The sequence below is a fragment of the Helianthus annuus genome, chromosome 9 (assembly GCF_002127325.2).
Source record: "Helianthus annuus cultivar XRQ/B chromosome 9, HanXRQr2.0-SUNRISE, whole genome shotgun sequence".
Taxonomy (NCBI): Eukaryota; Viridiplantae; Streptophyta; class Magnoliopsida; order Asterales; family Asteraceae; genus Helianthus; species Helianthus annuus.
In genome coordinates, this window is record NC_035441.2 from 145,203,054 (window position 1) to 145,226,761 (window position 23,708).

At 40.6% G+C, this 23,708-nt stretch overlaps 2 protein-coding genes across 2 annotated transcripts; both read left to right on the plus strand.

Annotated features, from left to right (window-relative positions):
• The first annotated feature begins 15,458 nt into the window (after positions 1-15,458).
• Positions 15,459-16,645, plus strand: LOC110910061 (classical arabinogalactan protein 9). The gene is made up of 2 exons (XM_022154781.2): positions 15,459-16,053; positions 16,444-16,645. Exons 1-2 carry the CDS (start codon positions 15,553-15,555, stop codon positions 16,522-16,524), a joined length of 582 nt encoding a protein of 193 aa, XP_022010473.1. The 5' UTR covers positions 15,459-15,552; the 3' UTR covers positions 16,525-16,645.
• Positions 16,646-22,598: 5,953 nt separating this feature from the next.
• LOC110910062 (serotonin N-acetyltransferase 2, chloroplastic) lies at positions 22,599-23,379 on the plus strand. The gene has a single exon (XM_022154782.2). It carries the CDS (start codon positions 22,619-22,621, stop codon positions 23,252-23,254), a length of 636 nt encoding a protein of 211 aa, XP_022010474.1. The 5' UTR covers positions 22,599-22,618; the 3' UTR covers positions 23,255-23,379.
• The last annotated feature ends 329 nt before the right edge of the window (positions 23,380-23,708 follow it).

A 23,708-nucleotide genomic window follows, 5' to 3' on the forward strand; every position in this document is an offset into this window, starting at 1 on the left:
TTATGACTAAGCTATGGTATTAAGGAGTCACACCAAATTAACCACACTTCCGCAAAGCCAGGGTGTGACAGCTTGGTATCAGAGCTCTGATCATAGCGAACTAGGATTCCTTCTCGAGTCTAGACTATGATCACTAGGGCTCTCACGAAAACATTTTTACTGCATACCACTTAAGTCCAGATCCAAAACCTTTTTATAAACACATGTTGAGCACATTTTATTTATTTATTTTTAGGCTCAGTCTTGGAGGCTGAGGCTCGGTCTTGGAGACCGAGGCTCGATCTAAGAGGTCGAGGTAGATGGCTAGTAAGACAAGGGAGAGTAGGCTCAGTGTTGGAGGCTGAGGCTCAGTCTTGGAGGCCGAGGCTCGATCTGAGAGGTCGAGGTGGATGATAGAGCAGTCTTAGAGACTGGAAGGAATTTGGCTAGTGGGACTAGGAATGTCAGTCTTAGAGACTGGGAAGAATTTGGCTAGTGGGACTAGGAGTGTCAGTCTGGGAGGCTGGGAGGCTAGTGGGACTAGGAGAATTATTTGATTGCTTATTGACTAACATGTTTATATGATAATATGATTGATTATTATACGTATATGTGTTTGTGTTACAAACGCCATGCTTTCATCCTGTACTAGGAAGATGGACACTACGAATCCCATGGCCATAGCATCAGACGACATAGTTCATCGGAGCACGAGGTGCACATTTCCGATACTACCGGCACAGACAATGACGACATTCAGCCCTTTTGCGCTGCCTGAAGTCGTAGCAGAGCCTACTGATGGTCATCTTGTTGGGAAATTGCCACTCGCGGTGATCCCTGCTCCTGTGCCCCTTGCCGTTTATCCCATTGTTGATATGCCCCCAACATGGCCTCTGTCGATGATAACGATCTACTAGAAGAGGACCCATTCGAGGGCGAGGCCCTATTGCCGCTGGTATTAGCCTATTGCTTGTGGACGCTCCTGCAGGGGAAACTCATGCCCATTCCCCTATCCCAGACTCATTTGAGTTTCTGACATCCGCATTTTCGCATAAACAGGGAGTGCAGCACCATTCACACGACACCGACCCTGATACGGCATCATCAGCTGCACCGTTTCCCGCACACAGCTTTGAGTTTGATCACAGTATTGAGGGTGATCTTGTTTTTCCACCTGGTTTTGATCCAGACCATGACACGGAGTTCATATACTCAGACCAGCCCTTGGAGGATGCTATGGTCCCTATCGACCCTATCTTTGATGATCCAGCTGATTTTGAGATGGAGTTTGTTGATCCGGAGCCCACTGTGGCCCCTGAGCCAGGAGTTGCTCCCGACCCCGCATTGGAGCATGACCCTGTTCATGCCGATGCACTTGCTGTTGCTCCTTGATTGATCATCTGCTTGGACGAGAGAAAATTTGGGGTAACTGTGCAAGACAATTTATTATTACGGGGGCCCACGTAATAACGACTTGTAGTGCACAGAAATCCTGGTGGACTCTGCGGGTCAAGCTAATGAAAACCAATGTGGCAGGAAATAACTCGAACACGAATGACCAAGGCGATGAAGCCTCGAGTTCATCCTATTTCAAGCAACAAGCCAAATTGGCAAGCCTATGTGAAGGCTCAGTAATTTATTTCCCCACCCATACATTGAGTATATTTACGTATAAAATTGGGTGAGTACATGATGGCTTATGGTGCTATGTATCTCATAGACAATTGGAAAGTTGTCTAACCCACCTCATGCCATTTCGGCAGAAGAGAAAGCCACCTAGGCATGACACAAACACCAGTATGTTGCCAAGGATAGAAGCCGAGCTGCGAAAACGCAACTCACAGGCAATTGCACGACATGAAGCTCTCCGCTTTTAGCACAGCAATGGCACTACTGGAAATAACTCCCCAACTGACCACACTTATAAGCAGTTCCTGAACTGCAAGCCTTTGAACTTCGACGAAACAGTAAGCACCATTGCAATTGTTCGTTGGTCCGAAAAGATTGACTCCATTCTAAGAATGACTAACTGTTCACCCCAACGGAGTGTTACCTTTACCTCGGGGTCATTTCTAGATGGCACACTCTCATGATAGGATCTTTAGATTCAGACCCTTGGTACAGATGCTTCCTATGCACTGAGCTGGGACGAGCTCAAGGAAATGATTAAGGAGAAATATGGTTCTAAGACTGGAATAACAGAAGCTTGAGATGGAGTCTTGGAATTTGAAAATGGACGAATCAGAGATTCCTGAACATGACCAGCGATCGCACGACTTGCCTAGGGTCGTCACCTACTAAGTCATTGATGTTGTATGATACAGTTGGGTACCTGTAAACCTTACATTCTGGTCTCGATTTGTGGCAATGAAATCAAAGTGATCTATTGTTTATGTTCTATAACATGAGATGTTATGTGATTGATTTATTGATAACATGAGATGTTATGTGTTGATATTGTTGTATACTTACGCACATTTTACTTACTATGACCTGATCCGTACGATCATCATAGGAAGATGCCTCCAAGACGGGATGTACGCATACCCACCAATGAGGCGGAACTTCAGGGAATCATTGCTGCAGTCATCGCACAATACGAGGCCCATCACTCCGAGCGCAACGGAGGTACCTCAGGAAATAACCCACCCAACGGCTGCACCTACAAGCAGTTCTTGGGCTGCCAGCCCCTACATTTCGACGGCACTGGGGGTGCCGTAGCCTTCGTACGCTGGATTGAGAAGACGGACACTGTTTTGCGTGCGAGCAAATGCGCCCCAAGAGATCAGGTCACGTACATTTCCGGGCTGTTCCGAGATGAGGCTCTGTCATGGTGGAAACTTCAAGTTCAGACAATGGGCGAGGCTGCTGCGTATGCTCTATCGTGGGACGAGCTGAAAGAGCTAATGCATAAAAAGTACTGTTCGAGAACAGAAAGCCAGAAGGTAGAAACTGAGTTTTGGAACTTGAAGATGGAAGGTCCAAAAATAGCTGAGTATGTGGAGAAGTTCCAAGTTCTATCGCGTATCGTTCCTTACATGGTAGATCCGGAGTTTCAAAGGATTGAGCGTTTCATTTGGGGATTGGCACCCCAAATCATGAGCATGGTAACGGCATCAAAGCCTGCCACAATCTCTGAGGCCATCAATCTAAGTGTAGCCCTGACGGAAGAGGCAATCAGGATGAACAAATTTTCAGCCTCTGAGGAGAAGAAGGAGACTCATGTAGAGTCATCTGGGAACAACAAGAGGAAGTTGGCGAATTTCAAACAGGGTACCCAGTCGAGTAGCGACGACAAGGCCAAAAAGAGAAAAGAGTACACGGGTATTCTACCAAAGTGCGACAACTGTCGACGTCCCCATAACGGGCGGTGTAGATATGGAAAATGTGGTAACTGTGGCAAGGTGGGACATGTCAAGGAAACATGTCGGCAAGGTACTGAACATGGAAATAGAGGTCAAGATGGTAACGGAAATCGCGGAGGAAATAACAACGACAACAACTATCAAGGCAGGGATGGTGACGATCAAGGCTGTGGCCAAGCATGTTTTAATTGCGGTGATGTGGGGCATTTCAGGAAGTATTGCCCTAAGAACACTCAGGCACGTGGATGAAAGCTCAACAGCGGGGATAGAATCCAAGCGTGGATATCGGTACGTCTCATAATAGTCAATGTTATGCTCTATTTGACAGTATTGTCAAATTTTAGCCTCAGAAAATATAGTTGTTTTAGTAGTAAGTAAACTAGATACCCAGTTCTCGATAGAACAAGCCTAAAGGAAGCTTCGATGTGATAATTGGGATGGATTGGTTGTCGAACAACCCAGCGGAGATTGTCATCCGCACCCCGACGCCGAACGGAGAAATGATTGTGATTCATGGAGCAGGATACGCCCCTACGGATTATCAGGCAAAGTAGACACAAAAATATTCGCACAAAGGATGTGTTGCATTCTTGGCTCATATCGTGGAAAAAGAAGCCAAAGAACCAAAACCCGAAGATATCCCTGTGATTGGAGAATACCCCGAAGTCTTCCTCGAAGACTTGCCGGAATCGTCTCCTCAACGATTAGTCGAATCCCGCGTCAATTTAATTCCAGGCACTGCACCCGTAGTCAATGCATCGTAGCGACTTACATTTTCGGAGATGCAAGGATTGACAGAGAAGTTTTAGCAATGGGTAGAGAAGGAAGATAACATACCAAAATTCCCTTTTGGGGTAACCCCATTACCACTCGTCAAAAAGAAGGATGATGATTTTCAAATAAACATCATCTACCGGAAGCTGAACAAGCTGACGATCAAGAATAGATACCCTCTGCCAAGAATTGATGATCTGTTTGATCAACTGCAAGGTTCAAGCTTCTATTCGAAGATCGATTTGTGATCTGGTTACCACCAGTTAAGGATACAGGAGGAGAGTATCCCAAAGACAGCCTTCAGAACTCGTTATGGGCACTACGAGTTTTTGGTTATGCCGTTTGGTTTGACAAATGCACCTGCAGTGTTCATAGATTTGATGAATCGAGTTTGTAAGCCGTACTTGGATAAGTTCGTGATTGTATTCATCAATGACGTCTTGATCTATTCAAAGACGAAGGCCGAGCACGAACAGCATTTAAGAGCCATTTTAGAGCTGTTGAAGAAGGAACAGCTATACGTCAAATTCTCTAAGTGCGAGTTTTGGCTAAGAGAAGTGCAATTCCTTGGGCACGTGGTAAATGGAGATGGAATCCACGTGGATCCAACCAAGATCGAGGCGATCAAGGATTGGGAAACGCCAAAGACGCCGACCGAGATTCGGCAATTCTTGGGTTTGGCTGGCTATTACCGAAGATTCATCGAGAACTTTTCAAAGATCGCTCAACCATTGACGCTCCGCACTCAGAAGGACAAGAAGTTTGATTGGGGAATCAAACAGGAAGAAGCGCTTCAGGTATTGAAAGATAAGCTTTGCAACGCGCCAATCTTAGCCCTACCAGGGGGTACAGATGAATTTGTGGTATACTGCGACGCATCGCGTCAAGGATTGGGTTGTGTGTTGATGCAACGCCAAAAGGTTATTGCCTACGTGTCACGCCAACTGAAGGTACATGAAAAGAACTATACCACACACGATTTGGAACCCGGCACAGTGGTTTTTGCTTTAAAGATCTGGAGACACTACCTTTATGGTACGAAGTGCACAATCTTCACAGATCACAAGAGCCTCCAGCACATATTCAACCAGAAGGAGTTGAATATGAGGCAAAGACGATGGGTAGAGCTGTTGAATGATTACGACTGTGAGATAAAGTATCATCCAGAGAAGGCGAATGTGGTCGCCGATGCCCTAAGTCGGGAAGAGAGAATCATGCCTATAAGGGTTAGGGCTTTGGAGATGGTTATACGAACCGATCTTCCTTTAGGCATTCGTGCCGCGCAGGAGGAAGCTCTCAAGAAAGGAAACCTTGAGAAGGAATATCTCCGGGGGATGGAGAAGCAATTGGTGCCAAACGAGGAAGGAACGTTGTGTTTGAGAAAAGGATTTGGGTTCCTCTGTTTGGTGGTTTAAGGAAGGTTATTTTCGATGAAGCTCACAAGCCGCAGTACTCTATCCAATCCTGGAGCGGATAAGATGTACCAGGACCTTAAGGATTATTATTGGTGGCCTAGGATGAAAGGCGATGTTGCTGTTTATGTGAGCAAATGTTTAACATGCGCCAAGGTTAAGGCGGAATACCAGAAGCCTTCGGGACTTCTGCAACAACCAGAAATTCCCAAGTGGAAGTGGGAACAAATCTCCATGGATTTTATTACGAAGTTGCCAAGAACGCCAAGAGGCCATGACACTATTTGGGTAATAGTGGATCGCTTAACGAAGTCAGCGCACTTCTTACCTATCCGAGGGAAGGATAATACAAGCAAACTGGCCGAAATTTACATGAGAGAGATTGTTACACGCCATGGAGTACCTCTCTCAATCATCTCCGATAGAGACGGAAGGTTCGTATCGAGGATATGGCAATCCTTCCAGGAAGCTTTTGGCTCAAAGTTGAATTTGAGCACTACTTTTCACCCGCAGACCGACGGTCAAAGCGAGCGGACGATACAGACTTTGGAAGATATGCTGAGAGCATGTGTGATGGATTTGGGCGGTAGCTGGGATAAGCATTTGCCTCTGGTTGAATTTTCATACAACAACAGCTACCACACCAGTATTGGTGCCGCGCCTTTCGAGACTTTATAAGGGCGCAAATGCAGATCACCGCTCTGTTGGTCTGACGCTGGTGATAGACAGTTGGTTGGTCCTGATGTAGTCCAGGAAACCACAGACGAGATTGCACAGATCCGAGATCGCATCAGTGCGGCTCGTGACCGACAAAAATCCTACGCGGATCTAAAAAGGAAACCTCTAGAGTTTGAGGTAGGAGATATGGTTTTGTTGAAGGTATCACCCTGGAAGGGTGTGGCACGCTTTGAGAAACGTGGAAAGTTGAATCCGATGTATATTGGACCGTTCAAGATCTTGGAAAGAATCGGGTTAGTAGCATACAAGTTGGACCTACCCGCTGAACTGAATGGAGTTCACGATACATTCCATGTATCCAATCTGAAGAGGAGTCCAACTCAAGTCACCGTTGCCATTCCCACCGACGAAATTCATGTTGACGACACGCTCCACTTCGTGGAAGAACCCGTTGAGGTCACGGATTGGAAAGTAAACAAGACCCGCCGGAGCAGTGTCAAGCTCGTCAAAGTTCGTTGGAATGCCCGCCATGGTCCTGAGTTCACCTGGGAGTGTGAGGACCGAATGAAAGAGAAATACCCCCACTTATTTCCTAAGAACCCTGCTTCTACAAGCAGAACTTAAAATTTCGGGACGAAATTTCTTTAACGGGGGGAGATTGTGGCAACCCTCACTAAACCAGGTATCCGTACTATTTAATTAATAATTAATTACTGCTTAATTACTGTGCTTAACTGAAATTGCTGATGAACTGCTACTTGATTTCTAATACTTGTATATTCCTGCATCATACTTTGATTTCCGTCACTACATTATTTACATACTGAACTCTAGTGACAAACATGATGCACAAAAGCACAGTAGCATTTGAACGGATAACCTATTGAACATGCTGATAAAGCCAGCATCAGGCAGACACTGCCTCTAAGGCCTGTATGAGCCAGAAATATTTTACTACACCCATAGTGAGTGTAGGGATACAAGGGTTGTAGAACTGCGTCTCTAGGAATAAGATATAATGACTGGATGTGCCTAAAACGTACTCTAAGCACAAAACACGGCACTTTAATTAACATATCAGCTTCTGGCTAACTAGTAAAGTGCCAAACATGAGGAAAATATTCCTGACACTTCGGGGAATAAGTTGTGTCACTAAAAATGTTATTTACGACACTTAAAAGCTTTGTTAAGCACTTTAACGGATTACTATCCAACCGAACAACCGGACTTTACTCGGGACATAAAAATATTGACATTAACAATATTGGTCTTTTTCTGAGCCAGTTAGGGTCCCTGAATACCCTAACACCCGCATTATAGCACAACACACCACTAACTGAGTTAGTCCCTAAATCTAACTTGGTTTAACCTAACTAATACTTAACTAACTAGTTGAAATCGAACTAGTACCCCCCCCATTGGAAATCGGCCCAAACCAAGAGGACAAGACTTGATTTCTTTTGAATATTAAAATCCTAGTTGTCTAATATCTAGACAACACATTAACCATTAGATTAAAACTTCCTAATTATCTATAAGTAGTAGACTTGGCACAAGAGTTCATCACATTCCATTTTTCAACTTCAAACACTCCTCTCTCTCTCTCTCAAAGGCTTCGGCCGAACCCCCTTGGGTCACCACAACCATTTTCGAGTTTGATCTTGCAAGCTTCAATCATCTATAAGTGTTAAGGGTCGCATATAAGGAGTCTTGGTGCACTCGGAGTTCGAAGGACCACTCTCTCTTGCTTTTATCCACCCCTTTTTCGCATAGAATCTTCCCTAGCCTCGAGCTAGAGGTATAATGCTTAAAACACTCTCTCGAACTATTCTAAGGTGGTTAAAATGTGTTGTAATGGTTAAAAGTCGGAAACTTACAATTTGAAGCACAAAAGTCTACTAAAACACGAATAATGTTGGTTAAAAGCATATAAGTTGTGTAAATGATGTAGTAATTGAAAGTTGTGATTATTTAGGCCCGATCTATGTTGTGGTAGTTCGAATCACCATTTAACCCGGTTTGGTTAAGATCATGGATCTTGACATAAGCTTGTTTTGAATGGTACAAGGGTTAAAAGGTGAAACTCTACCACACGAGAAACATGAACTTGTGTAAAAGTATTTTTACTTGTAAAATAGTGTTTAAAACGGGCGGATCTACGTATGTACAAATGGTATTTTCATAGAACCAAGCGTCAAGAAAATCATGTCTTCTAAAAGACGGATATTACACTAACAAGTATGATTTTTATAAACCACAAGTGTATAAACACTTGTGAAATGAAAAGATCCGACAAAATAACAGTTTTTGTAAAAGGTGACGGGAAGTTGTAAAGATGGATCTATTCTAAAAACGAGGTTTTTACGAGATTAAGCTACTTTATATAAAGATCCACAAAATATAATGGGATTTACACTATAGTTTCGGAAAAACTACAAGTTCATGTGATTATGCGATTTACATACTTGTCGACTATGTGTCGGAAATTGTTGAGTGAATAAAGAAGTTGTTGAAATGATTTTGTAAAAGAAAATGATAACCTTGAAAGCGTGGCCATCTCCAGTTACAGGGGAAACTCTGGCGAAAGTTTTCTAAAACCTAACACTTAAAATTATTTACAAGTGTTAGAATTATTTTGACATGTTTTCAAAATATATTTCGCCACGACTTTATTTACAAATATTCGGAGGTGGGATTTTCACAAAACTAAACGTGATAAATATATATTTGGTAAATCTATTTTCACAACACTGTTTATGATTATTTTGTGAAAAATACACAAATATTATTTTTAGAGTAAAAATAATATTTACAAACGTTGACGGATCCAAAATAATACGAACGCTTTCACGATAAACATATAAGTTACAACGGTAATTATTATTACCATACGATCGCTAAAACGTAACTTACGCATTATACGGAAATAATTATGAACGTATATTTTATCAACGTATTATTTTTGGGGAATATTATGTGAAATGAAAATATAATATTTTTGAGAAAAATATTTATATTTTGGAATTGGAAATGAATATATTAAGTGAGACTTAATGGTGTAATTCGAACGCCCATGTATTAAATCCCCCATCCTTGGGAAGGAGATTAATTACCAAGTACATGCAAAGTATAAACACGAAATAGTTGTCTAACTATTTCCCAAAAACTTAAACTATAAAGCTAAGGCACGGCCATCCGTCTAATAGAAATTAGCACATGTAGGTCGTTGCACAGCTGCCCGATTTGGAGTACTTGGTAGAGACGCACCGACTGTGAGTTCATGTCCCCCTTTTCTCTTAACTGTTTTCAGTTTTCTAAACTGCGGGGGTGAAATACATGTTACTATGATTACGAATATTTCTTACATGGTATGGTCAGCTAAGGAAGGAACTGTTAGGTTATGTGATTTGGGTAAGTGAAACCTTAAGAACATTAGTCCTCGTAGTACGATCGAGGGATACAAGTGATAGGCCTATTTGAGCATAACAAACCCCACCCATGAGCCCTAAGGTTGGACCATGCGGTGACCTTGTCTTAACACCACCCATGCGCCCGCAGGTTGGACCATGTGGTGACCTTGTCCTAACACCACCCATGCGCCCGCAGGTTGGCCCATGTGGTGACCTTGTCCTAACACCACCCATGCGCCCGCAGGTTGGACCATGTGGTGACCTTGTCCTATCCCCTCCCATGCGCCCGCAGGTTGGACCATGTGGTTACACATTAACTGATATGTTTCCTTATTTGCTTTCATACCAGAGTTTACAAAATATTCACACTTACAATGGTTATAAAGGTTTATTCGCGCGCACATACTAAACACATGAACTCGCTCAACATTATTGTTGATTTTTCAACTTACATGTATTTCAGGGAATTAAAGGATCTGGCACGGTATGGCACGTTTTCCCGCTGCACTAGTTTCCGAGGTCATCCGGGGTTTAGGGAATGTGACTCTTTCCTGGACAAGTCACAGTCCTTAAACTGTGTTTATGTTTTGTTTATTTGTTGAACAAGATTATGGTTGTTAGGGTGTACCCCCGTTAAAACAATGGTATTGTATTTGGTTTTCAAAACTTAATGGATGATCTTGCATGTTTTTAATTCATATAGCTTTGTTATGACTAAGCTATGGTATTAAGGAGTCACACCAAATTAACCACGCTTCCGCAAAGCCAGGGTGTGACATCGGAGACGCTTCTTACGTCATTGGCATCGAAATTCACCGAGATAGACACAAAGGGATCTTAGGATTGTCTCAAAAGACCTACATAGATCGTGTCCTTACACGTTACAACATGCAACAGTGCAAACCCTCCGTCGCTCCAGTAGTTAAGGGAGATGTTTTCGGTTCATTCCAGGGTCCGACAACAGAGGTTGAAAAGGAGAAAATGAGCCAGATACCTTATGCGTCAGTAGTCGGGAGCCTGATGTATGCGCAAGTCTGTACTCGCCCAGATATCGCTTATATTGCTGGAATGCTAGGCCGTTATCAGACTAATCCTGGTCTAGATCAATGGAAAGCAGCTAAGAAGGTCCTTAGATATCTGCAAGGGACGAAAGACTATAAACTGACTTATAGAAGAAGTGATCACTTAGAAGTGGTAGGTTATTCTGATTCTGACTTTGCCAAATGCAAAGATAACAAGAAATCCACTTCGGGCTACATCTTTATGTTAGCAGGCGGACCTATCTCATGGAAGAGTCATAAACAACAGTTAACTACAACTTCCACAATGATGGCAGAATACATTGCTGTTTACAACGCAACCTGTCATGGAATGTTGCTTAGAAATCTGATCACTGGACTCAAAATCGTTAATTCCATTTCTAGACCATTGAAGCTTTACTGTGATAACTCAGCTGCCGTTAGTTTCTCGAACAGTAACAGTTCGACTGGAGCTGGTTTATATCTCGATACAAAATATTTGTTCGTACGTGAACGAGTTGAGGAAAATAATCTTTGTATTGAGTATATTAGTACTAAAGATATGCTTGCAGATCCGATGACTAAAGGTCTCCCACCTAAAGTTTTTGAAGAACATGTATCGAATATGTGACTTACTAAAGACCTTATTTAATGGCATATTGTACTAGCTTACGTTTTAATTAATGAAATTTCCTCAGTTTGATTTTGTATGTCTCTAACATATGTTATGCCGGTGTAATGACATATAGACAAATATAAATACAAATCAGACGCTAAAGGGCTTATACATATTTTGATCGTAACTATTAGGTTTTAAATTGAGGCTATAGTATGATTAATGGGGGTCCTTAGTCGAATGATGATTCAACGGCTGTATTTCTCTGCTATAGTTCTTGGTTTAAGGCTAAAATGAGTGTTAACTCCTGGCCAGGCTCATCTAATACTCATGATAAATGATTACTCGGCTAAGTGGGAGAATGTGAGATTAAATATATTATTAATATAATATTTAATCTTTTTAGCCATTATAATCATTTATATTATATTAGATCAAAATATATTAATAACCTATTAATAATTAGTTGGTAATTGTTGATGGACCATATTACCCTTATTAACTAATTAGGTTTCCTCTTGGGTGTATATATAAGGAGATCATTAGAGAGTTTAAGGGTTAGACAATTACACAATTCACACAACCCTCATAACATCTATTTCGTCTCTCTCTCCATAACCGAAACCAACCCTAGTTTCGGTTCATCACCATCATAACTTTACACCCTAAGGATGAACCAGATCATCCTGACAATCATGTCGAACTCAATGGCTGCATCTCTGACTGGATTCTCTGCTGGCCTGTCTGCTGTAACAGGTATGTTATTCATGTTTTCCATTATGTTTAAACATAACTGATCCAACAGAGACTGCTTTCAAGGTGACCCCGGGCTCAACTTAAACAACGGACAAAACAAACAAACAACTAAATATAAAGATCAACATACTAGTAAGAACATGAACAAAAGAAACATTGACGGAAGAGTAACAAAGAATAAGTAGGAGCATAATATGACATTAGAAGACATAGAGGCATAAATACGACTATACAATATCATGTAAAGTACACCTAAATTATAGGAATATTAGAGTCCCTACTATAGAGCTAAGACATCACTATATACCCCTTCCTACCCATCCTTAACCTTAATCCTACACCTCCACAAACTCCTATCCTGGACCATGTCCTCAGAGAGGTGCAACTCCAGTAAATCTTGTCTAATCCGCTCATCCCATGTAACTTAGGCCTGTCCTCTACTCCGCTTCCCTTCCACCGTGAGGATTTCAACAGCTCTAACCGGCGCCGCAGTCTGCCTCCTCTTCACATGTCCTAAATTATTGTTAAAAATTCTCATATTGGTTCTTTTATTTTATTCAATTTTTATGGCGACTAACTAAATGAAGTGTGTGTTAGCTTGCTTTTTTTATTCTTCAGTCTTTTTTCATGCTTACTTCCCAATTCATTTAATTTCTGAGCTACTCTACTTCACCTTCCAGCCTGCTTCAATTCCTTTCTTTGTTCGACAATTCACGGTGGCGGCAAAGAATTAATTCTCCAATGTGATTGCTTCTTTGTTTCTTGTATCTTTTCTCCTTTTACTTCAATTAATCTCTTTTCATCTTTTGATTCTCTTCTCTTGACCAAGCTTTGATATCATTTTTTTGGTACGACCACTTGTACAATCACAACAACACACACTAACATATTGGAGAAATCAACTGACTGCTGACTCTTTCAATATTAAAAAGAATGAAAATTATAACAAGTACATATTACAACTAAGGGAGTAAACGATTACAACGGGGGAAGTAAACATATTACAAGAGGGGAAGTAAGCATATAACAAGAGGGCAAGCAGGGGAGAAAACGAGGCTACGAGTCTGAAGTCAAAGCCTTTTATGGTGTCTGATGTAGTGCATCCTTGGAGAAGAAAGATAACAGACCTCTTTCTCCTCCTTCAGAATGTTGTCCTCAGAAATTCTTTGACTTCTATTCTGTTGAAAGCGACTACACCCTTTTTGGCACTTTGCCTAAGACCACCCATAGTGGTAAGGATTCTGGCGTTTTTCTCCCCCAATAACGCCCAACAACGCTGAGCCTCCACCCCCATGGCGTTTTCCGGCGTGTTTTTGCAAAAAAAGCCACCGGCGTGATTTGAAACACGCTAGATGAATTTTGAAACCACCAATCACAGCTATCTTCTTTAGGTTTGACCAATACCTTTTTTGGTTAGTTTTTTTTATTTTATTTAATTGTTTACACCCTTTTAACATAGTGCCCACATCCCCACTACACCCATTTTAGAAAAACGCCCAATAATGCCCCTTGCTGACTGTACTGCCACATGGCGGAAAACGCCCAAGGGTGGGTGCATTATTCACTCTTACCACTACGCACGGTCTAATGTACAACTCATTTGTCTTCATGATCTAACTTTGACTTGTGAGATTATGATCTACCTTACTTGTGCTCGGGCGGATGGCGCCTGTTTAGAAAGGGAATTGGGCTTGAACCCACACCCGTCATCAAAAGCCATACAAAGTACAATACTCTAGCATGTTGATTTATACTAATACATAAGGGTGTGAATTTCTGACACAACACGAACCTAACACAAAATTTGCAGGTTTGGGATTAGTTTAAAAGAGTTCGGGTCAACCCGCCAACCTGTTTAGCTAAAAAGGTCAGGTTTGGGTCAATCTGGTCGGGTTGCCGAGTTGACCCGTTTATCCCATTTATATTTTTTTTACAATATGTTTATGTCATAAATTAAATTGGGTGTACATTTATGACATAATTAAAACTTAATTAGAAAAATTGACATAAGATTTTATAATTTAAATTTAATTTTATTAATATATATTTGTGTTTTTATTACCAAAATTTAATTTTAATATATTTATTTGCGGGAAAAAAATTAAAAAATAAAAAATTTCCGGTTGAATGTGTCATGTTCGGGTCAACCCACAAATATTCGAGTCGTATTCGGGTTCGTATGTATGACATGAATTTCGGGTTTAGGGTCATGTTCAAATACATCTATAATTTTTTGATTCGCGTCAGATTAAACCCACCAACCCATAAACACAATCCGTTTATCACCGTTCTAAGACATTACTCCTATCATTACTCTAGTTCTAACTCATAAAACCCTAACAATCAATAAACAAATCTTTAACCATTAGGCCATGTGTAGTCATAAAGCCCTTTGTGGGACGTTATGCGACACGTGTCGTGCCACGTCAGCAAGGGGCTTTATGGGGCGTTATACAATTTGAGGCCGTAGTCATAAAGCCCCTACCCATCATTACCTATTTAATAATTTTAAGTTTTATTAAGTAATATAAAAAACTCTTCTATTTTTTGATTGGCCAAATGATTAACCAAACAAACAATCACGCCGCGAAGATTATCGTGCTTCAAAAAAATTTTCGAGCATAGCGCCCTTGGGGACGGTGTTTCCGGCGCTATAATGGTGCGATGATGGGCTAAAACGCCCCACTACGTTCAACCTTATCAGCTTTCCATCTTGCCTCCCACTTCCGATCTCTATCCATTACGTTTATTTATTCAAACTTTCACACTTGAACCGTTTCACCCCCTCAATTTATTGGTTCCCCCATATAACTCCTTGAACATATGAAATATTAATCGATTTCTTACCGTTATAGGAGCTAAAATTAAAAAAACCAAATCGGTCAAAAGCAAATTATAAGATTTAATAATGGTCTAAAATTAAATAGAAAACCAAATTTGTCAAAAGTAAATTATAAAATTTAATAATGGTGGTCTAACATTAAATAAAAAACCAAATCTGTCAAAAGTAAATTATAAAATTTAATAATGTTCTAACATTAAATTAAATAGAATAGTTTTACACCATATTATAAAATATCGTCAAAATAATAGTGTTACGGTTTTCTACATGTAAAATTTCAAATGATATATCATATGAAATGAAATTGTACAAAATCAAGTTTTTAAATATAAAAATAATAATTGATATAATCATATAGGTAATAAACACGAAATCAATAATACAGTTCTCAAATATTATATGTATCTTATTCTTTCCAAACTTTACACTTCACACTTCACCCCGTTATACACTTGAGAACAATCTTTCGGTGGGCCACGTGAAACGATTCCAGCTGTATAAAGCCGTTACCGGGCCCCACAAAGAACAACTAATACTTGTTATGATTGTCCTTATGGTCCCCACACGTTAAAAATACAACGAACCTCTTTAACCTTAACGGCTACTTAAACCCTCATCTCCACATCTCTTCTTCACCCCACTTCTCACTCTCTCTCTCAAACACTCACTTTCTCTCTCTACAAATATATACAAACATCGATATGAAGAACGCTGTCGTTTTCGCATTCATCTGTGCCATTGTCGCCGCTGTCGGAGCTCAATCTCCGGCTTCTTCGCCTACAAATGCGCCACCGTCAACCGTCGTAACAACGCCGCCTGCTGCGTCACCTTCTGCTGTTCCAGTAGCTCCGGTGAAAGCTCCGGCGAAGGCTCCGGTGGCAGCTCCTCCAACTGCTCCTGTGACAGCTCCTCCAACGGCTCCTGTGACTGCTCCTCCTGCTGCGACTCCGGTGAGCACTCCTCCTGCTCCGGTGCCGGTGAGTTCTCCACCACCAGCGGTTGAGTCACCTCCGGTTCCTGAACCAGTTCCCGCACCCGAGACTTCTCCGGCTCCTGAGGCTGCTGCCCCGGCGCCTAGCAAGAAGAAGGGAAAGAAGAACATTGCACCATCGCCCGCGCCTTCTTCCGATTCGCTCGCTCCTGGACCGAGCACTGACGCTGCGCCCGCTCCTGGTCCCGCATCAGCCGATGTCGCTGATGAGGTAATACTAGTATCCAGAGGTCTTTATTTTTAACAAAATTTATACCGCAGCGTCAGCCATGTGTTTTATTTTTTAAAATTGTTTTATCTTCTAACATTAGGGGCAAAATAGACATTTTGCACCTACTTAAGTGAAACCACAAAAGCTAACTCTGTAATTATTGAAGTCTGGGACCAGCTCAGCTCTGTAATATCTGCAAACCAGAAAGAACAACTATACATTTAACTCAAATCTATACAAATAAATAAGTATTTTAACTGTACTAATTCAATCTGGATTGTACATTATGCTTTGATTATTATAGTACATTACTACAAAGCTTAATAGTGTTGGTTGTAGTTGTATATTTATGATTTGGCTAATAATAATGGTGGAATTGAAAATTTGCAGAACGGAGCATACAAATTGAAGAGTGTGCATATGGCGGTGGGAAGCTTGGTGGTGGCATTGGCTGCCTTCAGCTTGTTCTAGATTGATTTTGTATACATATTCATTTTTCATTTTATTATTATTTTTTATATGAGTTGTATTGATTATTTGTTTTCCTATTGTTGTACTTCGTCGGCATAAATAAATATATTATTTTACCAAATTAAACGTTTTGATTTATTTTTCTTATTCATTAATCAACTTTAAAACAAGTTTTAGGACCCAAATTTTAAAATGTATATATCATTTAAAAGCATGGCACACCATTTAAATTTATTTACCTAATCAATGAAACAAAGGTGCTTAATTGGCTCCACTGGATACCAAAAAAAGTCAATTGTTTCCTCTGGAGGGTAGTCTTGGACCGTATTGCAACAAAAGAAGCACTCCAAATTCGGCGCCTACATCTCAACTCCTCAAATTGTGTTCTCTGCAATGAAGCGCTGGAATCAGTAAGTCATCTTCTCATTACCTGTGATATGGCTCAACAAACTTGGATCTTGATCTTTCAATGGATGAAAATTCCCTTACCGCGCTATATCCTTAGTGTGGTACAACTGCTAGAGTTCATCGGGTCTTATAAAGGTGGGAAAAAGCTGAATCGGGCGGTGTACACAGTGGCGGCAGCAACCTGCTGGAACATCTGGCTGATGAGGAACGCAGTTATCTTCAAAAGTAAACCTCCTGATATCGCAAAACTAATCAGTGATATTAAGGCCATCTCATACACTTGGATAAAAAATCGAGCAGGGTTGTCGGATATATCATGGGAGAACTGGAGAAATTTCAATTTCTAATGTAATTGTCTGTATTCCTTTCCTGTTTCCTGTTTCTATTTTCCATTGTTTGTACTTTGCTTGAGCACCTTGCTTAAGTTTTTTATAAAATACCGCCTTTATTCAAAAAAAATTTAAATTTATTTAATCGATTTAAAATTGCAGAATTTGAGAATACTAAAATCAATTGCGCAAATTGTGGGAAAAGAAAATTTGACTACTTTTGGTTCTCGACGGCCCACTAGCTTCTCGAAGATCGCTTTTAAACCATTTAGTGATTTAGACCAGACGAACACTATTGTCATGAGCAAATGAATTTAAATTAATAAATTCCATCCAACCAGATCAGAGTTGTTGCACCCTCACATGTATACTCTTAAACATTCCCATAAGGTCAATATTAATAATGCCTTTAACAAAGAAAATTGGTTTGCAACGGATGTTCTGAGAGACGTGTAGTCACTTTCAGGTCGAATTATTTCGGTGGTTCTCTCTAAAAATCCAATTGGATTGAGAACAAGAACTAGTAGGCGATTTGGTGTGAAATTCGTAAACCATAAAGAGTGTGATCAAAACTGAATTTCGAATTGGGATGAAGGAAACTATTGGTTCTATATTTAGACGATTATTATTTTTAAACAAAATTGCCTCCTAAATGACCTCTTTTTCCATTTCAAAATTAAGTCCTAGTTTCTGAAAAATTATTTTTCTAAGCCATTTTTAATAAAGAAATTTCCTCCTAGGGGTGCTACCCCCGGACCTCCGCCCCTTAAGTCCTAATTTCGAAATAACCTCAATTTCTATTTCGACCCCAGTCTAGAAACTAAGTTAAAGGATTTTACAATACCGGCAATGTTTAGCCAATTCGACATCGTCCATTTGCCTATGAAGATTGCATCGTCCGCAAAAAGCAAATATGACAGTGTCGGGCCATCTTCTTTTGTGTTTCATTCCATGAATGAAACCCCTCACTGGCCACATCTAATACCAAATGAAGCACCTCTATTCCAATTATGAATAGAAACGACGACAACTTGAAAAACAAAACTTTACGCATATTTGAAAGACAACACTTGACGCATATGGCCTTGTTAACAAACTTGTTAGAGCATCTACATCAAGGGTGATGTGGCAAGGTCTGCAAGATGCGGACGGACTTTGGACAATGTGGGGTTGGTTCGACATGTGTGTTTATAAGAAGGTTTGAAATTTGATGTGTCGGTTAAGGCGGAGGATTGTTGATGTAGATGCCCAGAAAAGAAACAAAGCATGTATTGAGATTTGAGGCCTAGTCCAAATCTTATGTGGAACTCCAAAAGATGTTAAATTCATAGATACATAGTCCTACAAAGTTTAGAATTGGCTACAATGTCATAGAGCGTCACACTAACTATATTTCCCTATCTAAGGAAGGCATAACTAGTGCTGATGGTCATGTACAAACTCCTATTGTTGCTCACCCCAATTCCCCAAAGTTGAGGCAGCTAAAAGTATTAAAAAAAACAATGGTAGTACTGAGCTTGGGTAAACTTTAGGGGTTGAGGAAATTGTGACATCAAAGCATTCAAACCCAAGTGAGATGATAAACCTCTGTCACCCCCCCCCCCCCTCCTCCCAAAAAGAAAAAAGAAAAAAAAAGGCTTTCAAGAAAAACCTATGATGAAACAACATGGAGATGCCAATACGACAAGTTCAATACCTTCCATCGCTCTAAAATCACAGAAGACAGTCGATGAACAACCAAAAACCACCACCCCCACAAGTAGATCTACAAGCTCTAAACTTTAAAAGAATACTTCATACAATAGAGTTAAGAAGTATTTCATAAGTCGGAGGACAAATAACATACCTATTACTTGCTACTACGACCTAAACCAATCAAATTTTCACCTAACTAAAAGAAATGTCCAAGGGAGTACGCATGCAAAAGCAACCACTGTTATTAAAAGACCAACTAAGAGGTTAGACCGTGGGCTATGGTGAGACGGGGGTTTGGGATATGGGTTGACACGTAGCTTGAGAGGGGGGGAGGGTGGGGGGGGCTTTGCTGGGCTGACCCACATTGAAGACGGTATGGTGGGGCGGGGGTTTGGGGTGTAGCCAGCCCAAAGTGCTATTTATATTTTTAAAACAAAAAATTTAAATTTTTTAATAATGTTTTTTAAATAAACAAAATTACATAAAAAAATTCCTAGTGCTTCTAATATTTTTTCTTTATCTCTTTTCTCGTCTCCAACATTAGTTCCAACTCTTCATCTGATAGGTGATCGATGGGCTGGGCTAGAAATTTCATATCATCTCGTCTTTGTTTCAGGGCATCCCTAGCTTCTTTGTTCTTCCGAATTTCGGCCCTTTGTTATTGGAATACGTTGAATGTATCTAACTTGCTTGCAATGTCTTCCAATTGATAGCTGTATACTCCCCTACGCGAGCCTGAACTCCCAACTGAAGCCGATGCCGTACCCAATCTTGATTTTTGAGCGCGCCTTTTTGCGGCATCTCTTCCGTATTCAGGCCGGTTTGGCGAATCATCCACAAAGTCCTCCAACTCTTGATCTCGTGCAACCGATTGGGCTTGGGACGAGGGTGTCCTTGACCTTTTGGAAGACGTGTTAGTTTCGCTACCACTGAGGATATTCGCCCACTTAGGATGGAACTTACAAATGTCCCAACAATGCATGAAACGGAAGTCGCTCCCCACATTCGTTTTGTATGTAACCAATGCATTTGTCACAAAGTCGGCTTTGGTTTCACCACTTTTTGGGTTTTGCTTTGCCTTATGTAAAAAACCACTAAATTTGGTGAGTTGCCCGCTTATCTCGGTCCACTTCGAGGATAAGCTATCATTTTCACGATAAAGCTCCCTTTCCATTTCTTCATGGAATGCCTTACTAATGGCTTCCCACAAATGGTTTCTATGTTGAGAATTTTCTATTTTAATCAAAACAAAATTTAATATATTACAAAGTTATATAAAAAAAACATAAATATTCAAATAAGGGCTACAAAATATTTAAAAATACCTAAAGTTGGATGTAGAGATTGTTGAAGCCAGGCCCTCGCCAATGCAACTTCTTCATTAAGGACCAATCTTTGTTGTTTTCGTTTGGCGCTTTTAAGTGTTTTCTCGGCCTCGGTTTTTTTCTTGTGACTTCTCTTCTTGATGGGTTTGGATGTGGAAGGACCATCGATGGGAGGTTGAGTTTCGGGGACGGTTTCGGTTTGGGAAAGGTTGATGGACGTTTGTAAAAGGTTGATGGGCGTTTGTGGAAACGGGCTAGGTATATAATCGTTGGTGTGAGGGAAGTTAGTATACACACGATTCGAGAGAAACGATGCGTAACCCGCCATATCGGGCATAGTGGAGTGTATTACAAAGGGAGCAATTGGACGATTGGGTGGTGGGCTAGGATTTTCTTGTAATGCCCACGGGTTGTTCGGGTCAAAACCACGATTATGAGGATTCATTTTTCGTATTGTGGTTTTAAAAAAAAAATAGAGATGATTATAGAAGAGGTGGAGTTGTTTTGGTAAAAAAATGAATAGAAATATATGTTTTTATAGTGAAAAAATTCAATTTTTTTACACATAGCCGTTGGCCAACTGCTAGCCCAAACGGCTAGTTATCTTGGCCAATCACATCCCGCCATGTCACGTTGATAGCCCCGCCCAACGCCCGGCCTTAAACTCCCGCCCAAGGGGCCACGCCCAAACCCAAGCCCACCCGAGGTGATGACTTAGGCGTCTCTCTCCAACCCCCGCCCCATACCCCATATTCTGTATAAACAAAGGTACCTAGGAACAACTAAAATGCACAAATGGTGCTCAAAGTCCTAAGAGAAGGTCGAGAAAGAACAAGAAAACCATTACGAAGCCTTACGTAGGAAGTCATTCCTACTAATTAGCCATTAGCTGGATATGAAGCTCCTACTAAAAAATTGTCGGTAGCAAGTAGGGGACTTCAACAACATAAACGACTTAAACACTTTACATTGGATTATACATCTAAGACATGTCAGCTTTGTGTTGTTAAGGGGGTGTCCAACAATGAAAGGATATAGTATTTAAAAGTGGATGTGCCACACACATGATAGGGAAAATAAGACACTTCTTTAGGACTTTAAACCTTATACTGGATCTCATATTTGCTTTGGTGACAACACTTAGGGAAAAATAGTTGGCCTAAGTTAAATGGCACTTCGACGTACCTACTATTTTCACGAAAAATGGTTACAAAATCTTATCAAATAACAAGACCTTGCTCAAAGGTGAGACAAAAGATGATGTTTATACCTTGGACATGAGATCGAGAAGTCAACATCACAAGGGAGTGTCATGTTTATATTCCAAGGCATCATTTAATAAGAAATCATCATGTCATAGAAGGTTAACGCATGTTAATCTCAAGACCTTAAATAGATTGGCAAAAAGAACTTAATAAACCATACGGTTGCGTATCCACTTTAACTCATGCAACTCACATTATTTCATCAAACATCAATCTTTGACGAGACTTGTAACCGTGTATCTTTTCTATGGTGCCTTATGATCATTTGTGTTCTAATATTCCGATAAGTTTACAACGTCATGTTACACCACTTTGCTGAACATTTCTGATTTGATTGGATCATTGTCATAGATTAAAAAAACGACAAAAAAAAAAACTAACTAGCAAAACGTAAAAAAAATAAAAATAAAAAGATTTGTGAAAAAACCACAAAACCTAGCAAAAATGAATAAATATGCATTTTTTTAAGTTTCAGTAAAAATAAGGGTAAAAAAGTCTTTAATCTTTATATAACTTGTTTTTAATGAAATAAATCAAAATTGTTAAATTTATAATTTTATTGATTAAGTAAGGGAATATTTGTAATTTTAATTTTAAGTTGTATAAATATGCAATCAAGAAGTTTTTTAGGGAGAAATAAGAATTGTCACTTTGTTTTAGGTAATGCGTAGTGGGGCTTTATATGGCGCCCTTTTCTCTTATAACGCCCTCATAACGCCTGGCACACCATTACGGGCGGCGTTATGGGGCAAAAAAAAGTGGGGGAGCGCGATCTATATAGCGCTGGTATGGGGGAAGTTTTCAAAATTTGGACCAATCAAATTTAAGCAGGGTTTTTTATAATTAATTAATAAAATTAAAAATTATTAAATAAGTAATGATGGGTAGGGGCTTTATGAGTACGGGCTCTAATGATATAACGCCCCATAAAGCCCCCGTATGACGTGGCACGACACGTCTCGCATAACGACCCACAAGGGGCTTTATGACTACACATGGCCTTAGAGTTGTGTGATCTTAAACCTACCAGGACCACTGGCCAACAAACTTCCCATCACAACCACAAAGTGCAATGGTAACAGATATCACTCATCTATCTATCCATCAAAATCTGTATACACATATCCGAAACATGCTTCTTCACGGGACCTTACCCCTCCCATTACGATCACCCCTCCTCCGCTTCCAATCACTAACCACCACCACCCACCACCCCCTTCGCAAATTCTCAGTCTCAGCATCCCAACCCAGTTACGCCATCTCAGACGAAGAACTCCAATCCAGAGGCTTCATCCTTCGCCGCACAATCGAACAACTGAACCTGGACCACTTAAACTCCGTATTCGTTGCAGTCGGTTTCCCAAAGCGAGACACGGACAAGATAAGGATCGCGCTAGAGCACACAGACTCGCTGTTGTGGGTCGAATACGAGACCACAAAGAGACCCGTGGCGTTCGCTAGAGCCACTGGAGACGGTGTGTTCAATGCCATAATATGGGATGTGGTGGTGGATCCTAACTTTCAAGGAATTGGGTTGGGGAAGGCTGTCATTGAGAGGGTGGTGGAGGAGTTGTTGAGTAAGGGGATCACCAATATTGCTTTGTATTCGGAGCCCCGAGTGTTGGGATTCTATAGGCCTCTTGGGTTTGTTTCGGATCCGGATGGGATCCGAGGAATGGTGTATTCGAGAAAGAATAAGAAAAATTAGATGTTTTTTTTTGGGTTGTTTTTTAATAATGATTTAATAATTGAGATGTTAAGTAAATAAGTTTGTATGATGTAAAGATGCTTCGATTATTATTTTTGGTAATGAGTTATGATGATTTGATCAAAGATTTGATAAAATATTATGATAATATATACTATTCAATCATAATAAATAGGAAAAAAGTAATTGTGAACTAGCGATATCTTTTAGACTGGTTGTTGTGGGCGCAAGCCCACTGGCGTTAACGACCAAGTCACCGTTGATGTGGCAACCCTTAACCGGAGGTTATTAACTTAATTTGCACCGGTGGACTGGGGCGTTACAAGGGAGCCATGGGATTGGGCGTTAGCCTAGTAATGCCTAAAGGGCCGGAGGATCTTGCGGAAAGTTGAGGTGCCTTGGGATGTCACCACAATAAACAACCTTAAAAAGTATTTGTCTAATATTTTTATCT

What these genes read in the sequence shown, in the direction of transcription:
- LOC110910061 (XM_022154781.2), top strand. Translation starts at nt 15,553, where the DNA reads ATGAAGAACGCTGTCGTTTTCGCATTCATCTGTGCCATTGTCGCCGCT. An exon ending in CAGCCGATGTCGCTGATGAG is followed by an intron (nt 16,054 to 16,443) that starts GTAATACTAGTA and finishes GAAAATTTGCAG; the next exon opens with AACGGAGCATACAAATTGAA.
- LOC110910062 (XM_022154782.2), top strand. Translation starts at nt 22,619, where the DNA reads ATGGTAACAGATATCACTCATCTATCTATCCATCAAAATCTGTATACA.